At 45.9% G+C, this 17,624-nt stretch overlaps 1 protein-coding gene across 1 annotated transcript; it reads right to left on the reverse strand.

Moving 5' to 3' along the window:
- Positions 1–419: 419 nt before the first annotated feature.
- On the reverse strand, positions 420–16,972 carry LOC120840481. Its single transcript, XM_042292946.1, has 3 exons — positions 15,780–16,972; positions 11,641–12,957; positions 420–662 (listed from the first exon to the last, which is right to left on the reverse strand). Exons 2-3 carry the CDS (start codon positions 12,955–12,957, stop codon positions 420–422), a joined length of 1,560 nt encoding a protein of 519 aa, XP_042148880.1. The 5' UTR covers positions 15,780–16,972.
- Between the last annotated feature and the right edge of the window lie 652 nt (positions 16,973–17,624).

Genomic DNA, 17,624 nt, shown 5'->3' on the forward strand with positions numbered 1-17,624 from the left:
CTTGGTTTTTACGTCAGAAAGTTTGCAGACGAAGTTTTGAGGAGAAGGGCTGCCGACCATGGCCACACCCAGGAGGCTTGGTTTGCAGGGGTAGCTGTAAAGGTCTTCCACGGTGCGGAAGAGCCTTCCAACCACGTTCACTTGCCGCTCGTAGCTCAGAATGTTCTCCACAAGGGCGACTTTGTTGTTGCTGAGAAGGACGAAGTTGTCCCCTTGCGTGGTCTTCAGGGATTGCCCATGGCAGATCACCTCAGTGAACTGCGTCGCATTCACAAAGGCCGGTGGCACGGGCCCTTCTGCGTGCTCCCGAGAGACGGTTCCTTCAATTACTTGGGTTCCCGTGCTCGCGCAGGCGAGGTTCTCGTTCATCCGCTTGTAGAGTTGTGCAAGTGGCCCGTTTTCAGAGCGGACCTTCCTCTTCAGGCTTCCCAGTTCTCAAATGGGAAGCCGGAAAATGAGTCGAGCGGCCCAAAAGCCCGGACTTCATTTGCAATGTGAATGAGAGCATGCACATTGTACACATCCACAGCTTCTCCGTAGAGCGTCGCCGACGCTGTTTTGTCTACGTAGACGTGCAGAAGTTGTTCAGCATAGGAGTTCAGATGTTCTGGGCAGTTTTTGGTGCACAAGATACGGATCGCAACGTGAAGAGTCATGAAATGCTTGAATGATTCATCAATCAGCATTCCCTCCAGAATAACAGGAGAGGCACAGAGTAGAAATAACCTTGCTTCAGTTGCCTTCCACCTCTCTCGCAACTGCAGGCTTCGAAGCCTTCTACTGAAGTCACATGGGGTGTGTGGGCGCAGAAGGGCGATCTTGGTACTTATTGCTTCAACCTGACGTCATGACCGCCGCACACAAAAAGGCCCCGAAGTCCAATACTTTGCGAACTTCCTGACGACGCCAAGCAAGACAAGGTGCATATAGTCGATTGAAAACTGGCTGACCATTCCAATTCCCAGTTGAGAAAACGGTGAAACACCTGTGTGGTGCCCTTCCTGCTGTCGGGATATGAATGCAGCGTCAGTGGAACAGGTGATTGATACCAGCCAAAAATTCCGTCTTATGGGCCCTTTAAAGGGCCCATGAAGCAATTTTTGGGTTGGGATAAATCATTTTAGATTGGGATTTTACTAACAGCACATCGTTCAGTGAGCCAAAAGAAAAAAGGTAGAAAGTCAGAAGCCTGACTTTCAGTGCGAAAATTTGAAAAGACAGCGGACTCTTTCGTACCTCCTCCCCTTCGTAAGCTCTCTGCCTTTGCACTGTGGTACATCCGCGGTCCCAAAAGCTCGTCATCGGGTCCAAACTGACGTCACACGAGACCGGAACTCGCTTATTCCTTTCACCCCTAAGCTGACATTGTGGTGGAAGCTACGCGGTTGCCGGACCAATCAGCCGCCTCCCCTTCATCAACTGACCTCATTCTCTGGAGCCACATTTTCCACGCTCACGTGGCAAGTGTGGCTGGCCCAACGAGCACGTAGCTTCCACAGTACTGTCAGCTTCGGGGTGAACGGGTTGGGGAAAGCAACTTTTGTCTGAATTTTCAGCGACGGTCTACTCTTCTAGGGGGACAATGGCTCTGTCCGGTTTCCCCATCTAGATTCCGAGCGAGAGGGGCCTCTCTTCTTTTCGTCTTCTTGAACTGTTTGGTGGAATGTGCGATTTATGAGTTGAGGAGGAAAGCTAAACAGGAAAAAGTTGAAAAAGCGTTTTATGACCCCTTTAAGGACTGAACTGTATATATATATATATATATATATATATATATATGTATATATCAACGAGGTAGAGAGGCTAAGAGTGATAAACCGGAAGTTCGGAAGTGGCACCCCCCCGGTTGCCGTCATGTTTTACGCAAATGTGATCACTCGTCACGTGACCTTCCAAGAACCGTGACGTCACAGTTAAGTAGGCAGCGCCCAGAGCTGGCGGATGCGAGTTTGTTCGGTGCGCGGCAGCCGTGATGTGCAGCTGCTTTCCGACGATTTCGGGCTTTTTCGTGCTCGCTGACGCAGGTATAATGTGAAAATATGAAGGAGTTAGACTTTATACCCTCTTTGCGCAAGATCGCTCTGGATCATCTGGATATTAACACCTGTGAGACAGCATCAGCCGTATCGCCGTACCGGTGCTGGGATTCGGGATCTGTTCGAGGATCGATAGAACTTTGAGTGCTTTTAGCATAACATTTTCGCATTCTCTTAGCTTTGTTTGAACGTTGAAATGTCTGAGAATCGACGCGAAATGTATGCGTCGGATGGTAATCCTAGAGGAATTTGTTTCAGCCCTAGGTAACTGCATAATCACAGCAACTTTTAGCGAGAAAGCTCCTGTGATCTTTAACCCTTTGTGCTAATCGACGATTCTACATTCGATCGCTTTTCTTCCTTTTTTGGTGAGTGCGAAGTGCACACTTACTTTCAGTTACGAGGATGACGTTTTATTGAGTGCGAGGATGAATAAATCGTTGCAGGCACCTGCTTCAAAGCTATTCGACTTGCAATAAGAACAACTGTTTTGGTCATGCTTAATTAACCTGAGACTGAAGTATAAAAGAAACATCAAAACGTAGAAGGGACAGAAAATAGACAGGACTACGTTTGAGCCTGAGACGTCGTCCTATTTCCTGTCCCTTCTCCGTTTTGATGTTCCTTATCTACCCCAGTCTCAGGTTAATTCAACATGGTTAATATTCGCCAGCTCGCCTACACCCTTGCGATTTTTTTTAATATTTAACTGTTTTGGTGTATGCATAGATTAACTGCACCTTTTTCTCTTTGGTAGGATTTATTGCAGCAGTACTTTTTTCATCAAGAGTGCACTGTATTAGTCAGTCAATTATTTACTTGTTGTAAAGTTGACATTTGGGCATTTGCATCGGGCACTTCTCCCGTAAAGCACTCTTTTCTGTCCTCTCCTTCTTCTCTCTACCTTGTGCGCTAAATACCTCAATACACTTTCTTGTTCTAATTACCTCGATATGATCATTCATATTTGTGTTCATCCCTTGCCTGAAGAGCAGTCTTGTTGAAGAATTTTGACCATTCCTTTCGGTCTCTTCAATGGACTTTTTTTTTAAAAGTGTGGGTTACCTATACTTCGTATCATTGTATCCTGGAAAAGGGCAACCGCCACGGCCCCCTCGAGCCAATCAGAGAGACAGAGCGAAGGTGTGTGACAAATCTGTGCAGACGAGCACTGTAAATGACATGTTGTCATGTGCCTCTTTCCAACGTGCAAATTGGCTCACCGAGACTGTAGCCTTTGCCGTTTGCCAAATTGTGATGAAAATAATTACAGTAGCTAGTACTCTGATTACCACAGGCTATCATACTTTTGTCATTCGTTAGACAAGAATGTTTTGTTCGCCATCACTGTGAACTCGGCTCAGCGCCTACTGGACTCGAATGCTGAATCAGAATTTCGACGTGAACTGGGGCCCATTAGTGTGCTTTACGCCGAGAAAAAATGGTAACGCTTGTGTTGGTTGATGGGGATCTGCAAAGGGTCTATTATGTCATACGTATAGGAAGTTTTGTGCTATATAACAATGCATCCGTACCATTAAACTACGTGCGCAGAGGTGTGTTTGTTTTTGCAATTAACAAGTTACAGCAGTGTGCTTTAATGTTATTATCATGTGTCTAGTTTTAAGTATCCTCTCTGCAATGCCTACGAAGGCCCCTGGAGGGAATAAATTAATAAATAACATTTTCACATCACTGGAGTTGGTTTTCGGATGTGCCACATGTTCAGGTGAAGTGGAATGGGTGCAGCCTAATGCAACAAGTCTGCCAGTCTCATATGTCCCATTAATTAATATTGAAGGGTCAGAGATGCGAGTGTCCTCAGAAGGGCCTGCGCGTACGGTGAACACAATTCTTGGTGCATAAACTCTCAAGGCGTAAAGGCAAGTGGAAATAGGTTTATCTGGTTAGTGTATCAAATATTTTTATTTCCACTGGATTACATAATTATTGATTCTTATTTAATGGTTCCAGAACGAGTTCTTTCTGCGACAGTCTCCTGTTAGGCGTTTAGTCGTAATACCTGTGGAGCTTGTTGTGGGATGACGCTCCTGGCACGTCGGTGTCCAGTTTGGTCGAGTAGCAACTTTGACCGACTGATGCCGTCTTGTGATCATACGTCATGTACGGCCAGTGACATCTGATGCACTGAAGCTGCAGGGCTGGCTTCATATCCGCAAAATTTTCCTGGTAGTTTTTTGTATCAATGTAGCAAGCTCGGGCATGTATTGGTTATGTGGCTGTGCCTTTTGCTGTACCGTTGACTTGATAGCTGGCAACAATATTTGTTTGCTATCCAAGCCATTTCACTTCTATTTTGTAATGGAGATTCATTCTGCACCCTAAGACCACTGCCACTTGTGCAAGTCTTGTGTGGCATAGTGAAGTCTCGTGATACTTGCAGTCCTCTTTTGAGAGCAACCTACCATTCTATTTCTTTAAGTCACTGAGCGGCATTCTCCCTCAAAGTTGGAAGTTGTATGCTTCGTGGCGTGGTCACAAATAATTAGTGTCAGCAAATTATTAGGTATTGTCCTTGGACGACAACCGACACCAGATCAACTCTCCTTGCATTGCCGCTCACCTGCTTTGTCGTGCTTACCTCACGTACAGATGAAGTAGATCACGAGCTTTGGGGTAATGTCGGCATCAGGGACAAAGACCGCCGAAGATAATCCTCAATCTTCCACAGACGCTCGTCGAGATGTGGTCGAGGGTCGTTCAGCACGAACCCTTGCAGGCGAATTCATTGATACGGGCACCTCCAGTAGACATGGTCGGCCTCATGCAGTGGTAGCAGAGTGGTTTTCGGTCGGCTATTCGCAATACCTCCATTTTCCTCGGTGTACTTTGTTCAGCGCGGACCTCACTGGTTCTTCCCTATGTCGGGAATGCTTCGGCGTTGGGGTATCTCGTTGAATTCGCATTGGATAGTAACAGGTAGCCGGTGGTGGTTGTTGTGTCTTTGTGGCATAAGTCGCCCTCGGTTCGTCAGATGCCGCTTTGCTCGAAGAAGTCTCAAGTTGAAATGCCTGTCGAACTTCTTCTGAAACAATCTCGGCGATCAAAACAAAAGCCGGGCAACTGATGGCAGGAACTAGCTTCCTTATCTCCTCCCGGACACCGTTGTGGATGATATCACGGATGCCTGGGGGGCTGGCGTCGAAGTTGCAGCTGGATGACTCGAGTGTCGAGACGCTGGGGAGTTGTTGATAGTGACAGGCTCGGGCCTGCAATTTACATTCAATGTTGGAAGCCTCATTGATATGAACCCTTCGACTGTTGTCGTGGGGTTGCGGACAAGGCTGCCGAAGGTGTTGCCCCTCACATGAGGGACATTGGATACTTAGCTTCTTGTCTTCTGTAGCATCAGGGATTGCGTTGGTGCTCGATCAGAAGCAAAAAAATCCTCCACGAAGGTGGTGACGCTCTCGTTGGGGCCGTGTGCTCGACAGAATCAGGAATTCGGCTCTCTCTCGTCAATGCTGGCTGATGAACGTGCACTTCAGCGCGATCTTGCAAACTTTCCATGACGTTAAGGAGGATTCCTGGCTCTCAAACCAGTGCCTCGCAGTTTCTTCCACGAAAAGTATAGGTTCTGCAGGAGCTGGTTGTCCATGTACCCACTGTGGCGGGCGACACGGTCATATTGTTCAATCCAGCCCTCGACGTCTTATGCACCTTGCGTGAAAGGGCATCAGAGTGCGAGGTGCGACGGGCATGCAAAAGATGGTGGGAGCGGACGTGGTTTGCTGCTACAGGTTTGTCATTGTTGGCTTAGTCAGCTTCGGCTTTTCTGGCAAAAGACCTAATTCCGGTGGTTCTTGCTGGTAGCAGCGACTGGCTTGGAGTTTCGCCCTTGTGGTACTCGCTCGTCTTGCAGTTTTTCTGCCGGGCTGGGGATAGGACTTGGTTCCCGGCTCGCCGGGGGTTTAAGACTCGAGATAATGTGCCACCCGTGTCTTGTTATCGGGCAACTCGGCTGAGGAGCCGCCAGGGTCCACACAGAGTGAAGGGCTATGGGTAACGTGCGCAGCACCTACACCAGAACACACAATGACAGCTGAGCATAGCCTGGAACTTTCCAGAATAGTAAATATTGATAGAAAATAGGACTGGAGCAAGCATCCGTGACAATATAACAAAACAGACAGAAAAGAGTCTATCATGACCACAAAAGAAGCTGCATTTCTTTAGTGGCATCCTGCCCGAATAAATCCTCTCCTTCGGGGTCCGGCGACTGCGGTGGGCGAGCTGAACTAAAATCGATGTGGGACCTCTTTTCTGGTAGTGAGCCGCTGCAGACTGCCGTCGCAAAGCGGCGTGAACGGGTGGACTGGGTAGGTAACACGCGCGATGAAATGTCCCTACAGCAATTGCAATTCACGTAACGAGTGTTGATGAAACTTTGGTGTCAACGAAACGTGCGACAGACCAGCGGAATCAATACCAACTGCAACACCTGTGCTCCGTGAAAGTGCACGTCTAGGCCAGAAAAAAGTTTGTAGGCAGTACAGCATCACCTAAAGCACGGCACAAGAACTACCAGCTTGAGGCAGCTCTTCGGCGCGCCGCAAACCTGTGCTCCGTGAAAGCGCACGTCTACGCCGGAACAATTAATGAAGCAGCACAGTATCATTTAGCACGGCACGGGAACTACAAGCGGCAAGGCAGCTCTCCGGTGTACCCCACAACCAAAGTGAGACTTCGGTCATTTAAACGAAGCGGCACCACGATGGCACACTGCCAAGCACGACTCGCTAAACTGTGTATCCAAATATATTGCACACGCTTTACTGCAGATCTCGAAGGTTCCGATGGTCAACGAGAGCACAGAAACGTCGCCTTAAAATTTATCCTAGCGGTGTCCGAATCAATCCGAGGTCCGAGCAACGTAGGGCCGATTGTCTCCTTCGTGGCAATATCCCCGTCGGTCACTAGCAAAATGCACACCGTTCCTGCGTATTTTCACGTTATACTTACTTCAGACGCCACGCTGAACTCTGATGTCGCTTTCGACCGGCCTCATACAACCTCATATGACGGCTTCCGCGTCTAAAATCAACTCGCCGAGGTGAACGACAACGAACAAAGCATCCGACAAGCTCCGGCCAATGCTCCGGCCCAGCTGGGGCCAGCCGCTGTATGGGCGCTGTCATCTTTCCTGTGACGTCACGTCTTTGGTTTGGTCATGTGACGAGTGGTCAAATTTGCGTACAATGGCAGCCGCCTTAGGGGGGTCACTGTCGAGTGCAGACCGCAACCCCGGTTTATCGCTTTAAGGCCCTCTACCTCGTTGACATATATATATATATATATATAAAATATTATTCGTCGTCCTACGCGAAAAATAGTTTCGCGTAGGACGACGAAAAGTATATATAAATACATATAGAGAGAGCGATAGGGAGAGAGAAATGCGGTTGCGTAGGACGACTAAAAGTATATATATATATAAATATATGTATATATATATATACAGGGTGTTTTTTTATTCTTACACATTCGTTAAAAAAAACCGTGAAAGCTACACTAATTCGGTGTGTACAGATGGGTTATACGGCCAGGCGAACATTATGTGGGTGACTAATCTTTGCGATAAGTCGGCTAATTAATTAATATTCGTTAATTAACTTTTAAGTAGTGGAAATAGACTAATGGTTTTAATTAGAAATTTGTAGAGCATCATCGATAACCACTAAATTAACTATTTTTGGAAGCATATAACGCCGGGAAAGCATTTTACAGCGTTCTGTAAAAACGCTCTATTTGGACGCGTTTCTAGATTTCGGTTTCTTATCGGAGCGCATCACCGCGCCCGCGGTCCTGCTCCCCAGTGGCTGAGACGCGCAACACAGGTGCGCCGTACTTCCCTCCATTCTACGAGGGAGGCGAGGAGGTGGCTTCGGGCCGCGACCACCGGGGAGCAGGATCGCGGGCGCGTAGATGCGCTCCGATAAGAAACCGAAATCTATAAATGCGTCCAAATGGAGCGTTTTTACAGAACGCCGTAAAATACGGCCCCGGCGTTATATCCTCCTAAAAATAGTTGATTTAGGGGTTTTCCATGATGCTCAGCAAGTTTATAATTGAAACCATAAGTTTTGTTTTTAGTAATTAAGAAGTTAATTAACGAATTTTAATTAATTAGCTGACTTATTGAAAAGATTAGCCACCCACATAATGTCTGCCCAACCGTATAATCCAACTGCACAAACCGCATTAACGTAGCTTTCACGTTTTTTTTAAACAAATGTGTAAGAATAAAAAAAAACACCCTGTATATATATATATAAGGATTTCGCATTAATAAATAGTATGTCGCGTTCAATAAATATTAGAAAAAAACGCATTGGCTTAGCGAGGCAAGCCGCAGCCCAATTAAAATGTTTTAAAGGGCTCAAGCACTCCACTGCATTGTTTGGACTAAAAATAAATCGTCGTGGAATTTTGTAGTTGTCAACGTTGTTAGCTGAATATTGCCAAAAAGGTTTTAGAGCGCTGAAGAGTCCACGCAAAACATTCAAGGAATTATTTTGCAAGTTTCGGTTTCAATTTGTCAACTTCAGGCAGAAGGCTAGTTCACACTTTTGTGTCGGTTGGATTGGGTCTGTTGGGTCTGTAGATACCACTTTCGTCAAGAAAGTGTGTAACGGTAAATATTATAAAAGAAAAGCGTGCGAAGCTTCGTTGAAGGTAGTGCGTTTTTAAGCCTAACATGAGAGCAGCCGGACGAGCCGAAATCAACAAGTGTGTCCTCCTCGGTATTTGTTTTTCTAAATGCAATTTATATTTTATATTTGTTTTGTCCGTTGTTTTTACTGTGTGCAAAAAATTTAGTAAACAAAAGATGCAATTCGTATTTTGACAATATTCTACTTGCTGCGTTTGAGAGTCGTGCGCCCTGTCCACCCTGTCTACGGGGCACCGGGGGACCAGGGCACGACCAGGCACGACAACCTTGTACCCCTTTTTAGAGTGGTAGAGTACTGGGTACACTCGTTCAGCTCACCAAGCCTTACAGAAGCATCGTGCAAGCTGGTTTTGAAAGGATTACAAATACCCTTTTGTGGGACCCCCAAGGCGGTCCGTACCCTAGAGGTGAAAAGCGATGGCCAAACAAAACAATGAGCAAGTTGACATTCTTTTTTTTTATTGTTCATCAACGTTATATCCTCTAATTTTCCGAGTCGTCGGCGCATGTCACTGAACACCAAAGCGTGCGAACATGCTGTACATCTTCTAGAAAGTAAGAAAGATGTGATTGTCTTCAATTCCCAATGCATTCGCAAGTTGAGTTCGAACTTTTGAAGTGCTCGCCTCTAGTCGCCGACAGATACCGGCTCCAACAATGATTTATGGAACAATAATTAATATTTTCCCATTCTCTTCCGGGCGATCCGTAGGGTGGAAGGTGAGGGTACAGTGGCTTAAAGGGGGTACACACTAAAAGTTTTTACACCTTTAAGGGTGTAAAAGGGGTGTTTTGGCAATTTACACCCTTGACTACACCCCTTTAGCACCCTTATATCAGCTACTGCACCCACATTATTGTACCGAGAGGGGTGTTGTTTCGTGTTACACCCTCCATTTAGTGGAGGGTGTGAGAAGGGTGTAGAAGAGGGTGCTAAATAATAATATGAAAGGATTTCTGAAACCTTATATGTGGACCTCCCCATAAATGTATAGGTTAAATTTATGCTTAAAAACATCGGTTGTTAGCAGTCGTTTTTTATAATGTTAGTTGTAATTCATGCAAATAGTTGATAATAAAGTGCCTCTCCTGCGTGCAATTTTTTGTGTTCACAAAATTTTATACGAGTTCATATTCAATTTTCTTAAAAATTACTCCATCCACAAAAAATTGGAAACCAGGGAGAAATTCTGAATGCTATCATTTTTTACAAATATTTATTGATCGAAGTGTAGCAGTAAGAAAATCAGTCTCCAGTTTACTTCTGACAACACAACATGAAATCAAAATATAATATGTTTGACAAATATTCATGACATGCTGCCAGAACCTGTCACATTACCATGTCAACCTATGAAAAATATTGATTTGAAAATATGACGACATGCACAAGAACTCACACACATAAAGAAGCAGAACCCATAAAAAACCAGTCCGAGACATAAGACTTCCTAAAATATGGGATAATGCAGTATCCTGGTGTAGATCACACAAAATCTGGAGAACCAGGAGAAAAAAGGAGACATTTGACTTTACTGTCGACAGTGACATCATTCTATTTTTACATTTATCAAAAGAAAAAAACCAAGAAAAATAAGCTGGCTTGTCCAACCATTTTAAACAATCAAAAAGCTAATTCTACTCAGTGTGTGTTGTCCAACCAGTTATCGCAGCAAGAGTCAACTGAGAAAAGGTGACAGTTGTTTTCACTGCCTGTTTTTCGACTGTCTCTCATCGTTGTTTAGCTAGTTTCTGCAGAGAGCACCAGAACTGAGTGGGCTACCATTCAATGATCCATGAAATCTCATAGCAATGAGTGACGTGCGCTTATAACAGTCTGTCCTTTGTGCTCCCGCATGTATAATGGTTCTGTTGTACAGTCTGTAAGTGATGTTACAACTTTGAATTCTTGCGTCGCACGGACAACATAGACGTGAAAGTGCTCGTCGAACCGGACTGTCTCAAGCACATTCCCCAAAGATAAAAGCACTTTGTTAACATAAAAAATTTGACATATATGCAGAAATTCGGGCAGAGCATCGTCAGGAACACTTTGGACAAGAACACATCCTGTTTTGTAGACCCTGCCTTCTATGCTCACAGAGTTCGCTACGAATGAATCAACAGTTTCAAGATCATGCTGAGAGATAAACTCCTTGACGCATTCAGGAAGATGTTCACAAAGTATGGGGCGACAACCTGTTGTGATGGGAACGCTCTTCTCACCAACAGCTGCAAAAGAGAAACACTGCAAAAACTGATGCCTCACTGCTAGACTGTGCGAAAGACTCTTAAAGTTGCGGATTTTACGAGCCATGTCTTTGAAATATTGGTGCTTTCCCTCGAAGCGCATCGCCCAAAGTTCAACTAATGGTCCAAACCTTTCCATGCACGACGGATAGTGAATAAGGTAGTGCATTTTGCAAGGAACTTTAACAGATGGGAACAATGTCTTGAAGTCGAGACAAAAAAAAATGAATCTTCCTTTGCAGGTAGCCAATGTGCGAGACTGGGATTTTCCGGCTCATGATGATATCCATGATTTCGCGAAAAAGCAAGTAAAGTTGCCATACTTCGTGTTCTGTTGGAACACATTCGCCAACGAAAAAGGTATAGATGACGAAATAGGCAAAAGACCTGCGTGGCTGATCCTTTCATGGTTGCCTTTCCTTTAAGAAATTCACTAGAAATAGGCTCTGGCTTATTTCGCGCATCACAAGGGTCATAATTCCACTCACTAATTTCCTTGTTTAACTGTGCAAGAGTAAAAAGTCCTTGTGATATTAAGGAAGAAATGATGTGTCTTAGTGCAAATGGTATAACACCCTCGTGCAAGTCGTGCATAACGTCAGGCGGAAAATGCTGTGTGGCATTGAACCCCTGGCATGTAAGAGCACAAGCTGCAGTGACCCCATACAATGATGCAGTTGGCAGTCCAGCCTTCAACATGTTCATATGATGCTCGTGACCTTCCGGTGTGCGCAGGACGAAATCGGTCTCCAGGTGCTTGTAGTTGATTTCACAGTGCACGGCCATGCAGAACCTGCAAATCCTACCTTTGTTGAAACTACGTTTAAAGCCTCCCATTCTATGGCTCGACAGATTATCCCCAGTCAAAACAAAGACTGACCCTCTCATCACTTTTCCGTTTGCAACTATGCCTTCAGTTTCTAATCTGCTCACATCCTCAAGCAAAGGTGCAAGAATCTTAGGCAGACCATAGGAGTCCACATGGTGGTCATTCACTAAAAGTGCCAGGTGCATTCCTGATAGCGCAGAGCGGAACCTTGCAGGAAAATTCAGCACTGAGAAATACACGGCGGTCATCTTATGCTTTCCTCTTTTGCTGCCCAAAGGGTTGCACACCTCAAATTCATCAGTATATAACTGCAGGCAGATTTTGTGATGGTCACCTTCAAAGTAGGCATGGTCGCGAAATGCACTGCCATCAAACACAGAACACATATGGTTGTCAACCTTTGTGTAAGCATTAAAGTCACCCGATAAGGTTGGATGTTCAAGGATACACGTGAGGAGATCACAGAGCGGCACATACTCCATGGTGTCGTCTTTTCCATTGCTGTTGGTTCCTAGCACTACTGTACGGGGCTCAACAAGTGGAAGATGTGTCCTCCAGAACGCGTTCCGGCCAGCTGTCGTCAGTAGCCGGTCCAGTTCGTCAACACAGAATAGCTCCCTCACGTTGGCGGCCACCTCGTTGTTGAGCTGGAGTTGTTTATGTTCCAAAATGGATTTTACGAAAGAAATCACATCATTTGTGATTTCATCTAAGGTTGATTCTGGAAGTCGCCTTCCCTCTTTCCACTTGAGAAGAAGGAGAGCCAGCTGCTTTACACAGCCGCTTGGACCCTGGGTGGATTCACACACTTGTGAAGTCTCTGTACGCAGCTCCTCTTGCCTTTCTTCTGCGTCCGGATTACTCTGTACACCAACGTCATCACTTTGAAAGGCATCCCCAACACTCGGTGCTGCATCCACCAGTTCATTCGCTCCCACGGCTCTTTCTCTTTCGACTGATCCAGGGTGATTTCTGTACACATGTTTTTTATAGGAAGCGAAGAGTTTAAATGTCCGCATGCAGCCACTTAGGCCGCACACCCAGTTGCTTTCGTACCCATGAACTGAGTGAAAGTGCCTGAATAGTGCCCTCAACGAAAAAATGTGGGACGCACACCTTGGGCACCGGAAGTATCGGACACCTGGCATCTGAAAAGAAAGAAGCCCTCTTTTCATTGATATGACCTTCGTTACGTAAGTTTGATGCTCACACTACACGCAATCAACAAGAGGCAAAGTGCAATGTAACGTTTCTAAACCCGAGAAACACCGAAAAAGGAGATGCACACACAAACGAAAAAAAAAAAAAAAAACACGCAGTCTCTAACACAGCTGTGAACTCTTCGAGACGGTGGGTGTGTGGTCCTTTTCCGTGTCTCATTTCTGTCCTCTTGTGTTTAAAGTTTACCAACGTTTTAAATTTACCTTCTTGCCTGTGCCTTTACTCTTCCTTCAGTTGCACTGACATGCAGGTATCGAAGAAATAAAAATCGAGAAGAGACAGAAAGGACAAAGTCGTGCCTTGTCCATCCTTTTCCTTTGTGTCTTTTCTGTCCATGTTTTCATTTCAAAGGACCGAGGAAACATAAAGAGCACAATCTCTTCCGACATTAAACATTACAATGTGGCGTGAAGTATGTAATTGCAATAAATTAATTTCTGCGTCAAGATAAACTAAGTTGGAAGTAAGTTTAGAGAAGATAAATTATATCATATGCCATTAGTCAGTATCATATATAAAGTTACTCGCTTCTTTTTGCCGTACTGAGTCATCGCTTGCGAACATGACTCTAAACGACAAAGCATAACTTTTATTTGGAAATATTTGTAAAACATAGAGCACGGCCACTAAACACGATGACAGGGTACAAGAAAACACATATTTTCAACTTTCAACACACAAAGTATTGTCGAGTTAGAGCAGGGGTAACCTCGCTTTACTGCAGTGATGTGATTGGCCTAAGCCGTTTTGGAGCACCCTCTGGAGCAGCCAAAACAGAGTTGTGGAACAGCAAATCTGGCTTTTGGAGCAGATATCCGTAGAGAAAAATATATATTCATTTCAAGTAGTGGACAAACGAAGGACACATTGCTCGCCGCAATCAACCAATTATTGTTAACATAGACCACCTGGGAGTCTTTCAACATGTAACTGAAATGCCAATGACATGACACATTTTGTAATGCTTCAGTTTGTGGCGATAGCCATTGAAAAAAGAAGATCGCGTGGAATAAAAGTGCCACATCAGCTCGATTTTGGAATTTGTCAGACGTAGCCGCTTTTCGTCTGTCTTTTTCTACATTTGGTGACCCGGACGTGATACAAATATATCGGACCACATGTTTAAATTTATTTGAAAATGACCAGCTTAGTAGTAGATATCACATTATTAGGTTTATTAGTAATACAATAAATGGAAGCAATCTCCGACTGATGAAGCACGTAACTACTGCCTTGTAATGCAAAATTGTCGCGCGAGCGGAGATGGCTGTTCGATCGAAACCATGCCACTCCGCTCCGCCTCAACTAATTCCCAAAATTGTATGCAAAATGTAACTGTCCAACATACGAGAAAAAAAAAAAAAAAGTCCAGCGGCACGTTCTTGCCAAGGCGGCAAACGAGGTACAAGCTAAACACAGAAAGAAAGAAAGAAAAAAAAAAGAAAGAGGAAAAAAAAAAAAAAAAAAAAACCTGAGCGCATCGATGCAAGACATCGCGAGCCAGGATCAAAAAGTTCTTGGATCGGTTTGTGCAACGACTGAACTCGAGACAAATAAGCAGTGAGAGAGTGCAGGCGAGCTGGTAATCAATCGTCATCTTGTAAACCCTGAGATGGGGAACGATAAAAAAACGGACGAACACAACAAAATCTCAAAATTTGTTGTGTTCGTCCGTTTTTTTATCGTTCCCCATCTCAGGGTTTACAAGATGACAAATAAGCACGCTGTGCGGGTTCAGCATGCGGACATTGCGTTCTTTGCTTTAGCTCACTTCTCTTCACCAACTTCCTTTCGCGGCTCATTTTTCACGTACCCGGGTACGTCTCGAAAGAAAGCCTACCGAGATTAACCTAGGTAATCAATACTTCGACACTGCAGTCTTTGAGCTTAAGGTATGTTTGTAGTAGCGCATTAAACAAGAACAGGATTGTCCTTACGTTTCAGTTCAGAAAGTGCCATTACTGCAGTGACGTGGGGACGGCAACACCCGATGTCGTGCGACCACAGTGACTGGAAGGCAGGGACCAAATATGGTTGGCCACGGCCGTTGCTTTTAGGAGCGAGTGCTTCAGCCCATAAAATCACTCCCGCCGCGCAAAAACATGGTTTCGTTTCACAGCATGACGGCATGGCTGGTAACCAGCACGCTAGCGTCGTAGCGTCCGCACATGCCCATGTCTATGATTAAATTTTTTTTAAAAGACGCGAGACTAGAGACGGCAGGAAAAACCATGCAAGACCAGATGAACGATTGATGCAGGGTACTGTGTCGGACGGCTGCTTGAACCACCTAGCTCATGTGTGCTCAATTACGGTACCCGGTTTAGTTTCGGTTTTCAAAGGCGACCAATATTCGTCCTTTGGCGCAGGCTACCGTAGCAGGACGTAGCGGGGTTAGCCCCTTGGCGCAGTTTGGGGCAGCAATCACATCAGTGCTATAGAGAGTGGCTCCAGAGAAAGCCGCGTGAAGGGAACGGTGCGAAAACGAAACTTGCCGAAATAGCGGGAAAGAACGGAAGGAAAGGCGGCATCCCGATTTCTTTCCCACCAGCATGTTCATTCGCCCGCTCCGCCAAGGCTGCCAATTTTCGGTGGCTCTGCTCTGAGGAAAAAGCTGACTTTCTCTCTCCCCGGCGCTTCTTCCACGGCGAGATTTTGTGGCGGGTGGAAGATAACGCGGAACGCAGCGTGCGTCAAATTGACAGGAGCAGGCAGAGACCGAAATCAACGCGTCCTGGGTCATATATACCTTTGGATGCGTACGACGTCGCTCGGATGTGATGCTCTGCAGTGGCTGTTTCGTTAGTCAGGACGGGAAACCGAAGCAAGTGTCCACACGGCCACACCACGTGAGTGGGGACAACGTGGTCAGGACGGGGAACCGAAGCAGGTGCCCACGCGGCCACTCCACATGAGCGCAGCCAACGTAAAGTGAAGCCGTGACAGCCCTCCACGCGCTGCGAGCAGTGCCAGCAAATGCTGGACCAGCGTTACCAGATGGAAAAAAAAATCGAAGTCAGTAGATGGGCCCCATACATATCAGTAGATCACCAAACAACCAGTAGATACTAAAAAGAAAGTAAAAAAAAGACCTTTGTGTATTTCTCATTGGTCTTAATACATAACATAACATCATAAATAATATACTAAGAAACACACGTAGAAATTAGTTGCGTTTTTTGCTTGCAGCATTTTTTTTTTAATTCCAATTTCCAGCGGCCAGGTGTAAAACACATTTTTTTCCAGAAAGCAAAATGATTACCCTTAGTACTTTCCAACGATGTAGGTACATTCCCATGCTGTATTCAACGAGCTTGTATATACTTTTTTTCTTTTTGGAGGGGGCCGGAGGTGTAAAATGGCCGCTATCTGAAGAGTTGCCGCTTCTCATAGTACGTGGACGACACTGATCTCTATGACAATTGTGGACGAAACCAAGCAAAGCCAAAGACGTATCCGTTCCGAAAGTACGCGCGTACGCGCCTGCGTTGGCCATTGAGATCAGTGGCGTTGGCTGCATACGGCTTTGGGTAGATGAATCGAAGGATACGTAGATGCATATGTATAGTTTCGTTCCTAATAATTTCACATGCGTTTGATGGCTAACATGAGAACAGCCCTTCAAAATTGTGCATTGCTGTGCCCTTGAAATGTTTTTTTCATTCTGTTGAAAAGAGGTCTCCGACACTCCACTCAACTTTGGCGGGGTGGCGGAGAGCAATATAGAGATCAATGGCGGAGTGTGGCAAAGCCGGCAAAGCAGCTCGACCATGAGCTCGGCGCTCTATGCGGTGCAAGGTGCCGCCATTACTTTCTGGACGTTGCCTGTTTACGCCGTTTACGTATCCTCAATTTTGAGAGCTGTCGAGTAGTAAACTTGTTAGTGAGCGCGTTGGTAATGATATAGGTTTCAGAAAGAGTTATATACGTAAAGACAGGGGACGGGACAACATATCTTTCAACTTTCAACAAAGAAATGATTTATTGCCGGACGCTTCTCCTTCGGAGCTCCACTACAGGAGAGGGAAAGTTAAAAGGAGGGAGAAGGGAAAGAGGGGGCAAGACAAGGCCCCGGGAGGAAACTGCGGGAAAGTAAAGCGCAGAGACAGCGGGAAGGAGAGGAAGGAAGGAGGCATCCCAATTTCCCTCTCAGGAGCAGGGACCACTCGCCCGGCCCGTCAAGGACGTCAACTCCGGTCTAAGGAATGTCACCTCCCTCGACAGCCCGCTGTGTTCGCCCCCGCAACGGTCTCCCTGTGTTCTTACACCTCCCCTCATCGCCCTCCCCTCTTTCCCCATCGCCTCCCCAAGTCGAGCTCTGAGCGGCTAGCCGCCCCAGTAAATCTGTAGCTGCAAGTCGAAAGCTGTGTCGTCTGTTTCGTCCTCTTGTGTGTTTCTTTCGTTTTAAGTCAATGGAAATGTTCTTCGGCGCCTCTTTTATGGCGTACGCCTCCACGATCTCGCGCCCGTAGCGGTTCTTGATGGCCCCCAAAACACGCGCGGACGGGAACTCGGGGGCACATGGAGCGCAAACCTTGAGGTGATGGACCATGGGGTGTTGGGAGCAGGGGCGGATTTAGAGGGGGGGTCCGGA

This window comes from Ixodes scapularis, unplaced genomic scaffold (genome assembly GCF_016920785.2).
Source record: "Ixodes scapularis isolate PalLabHiFi unplaced genomic scaffold, ASM1692078v2 PGA_scaffold3__209_contigs__length_174095766, whole genome shotgun sequence".
In the NCBI taxonomy this organism is placed as follows: domain Eukaryota; kingdom Metazoa; phylum Arthropoda; class Arachnida; order Ixodida; family Ixodidae; genus Ixodes; species Ixodes scapularis.

Excerpts from the sequence above, each read along its gene's own strand:
- LOC120840481 (XM_042292946.1), bottom strand. The coding sequence starts at position 12,957 with ATGCCAGGTGTCCGATACTTCCGGTGCCCAAGGTGTGCGTCCCACATT. Across the intron at positions 663-11,640 it reads CAACTGCATCATTGTATGGG|CATTTCATGACTCTTCACGT; the intron begins GTCACTGCAGCT and ends GAATCATTCAAG.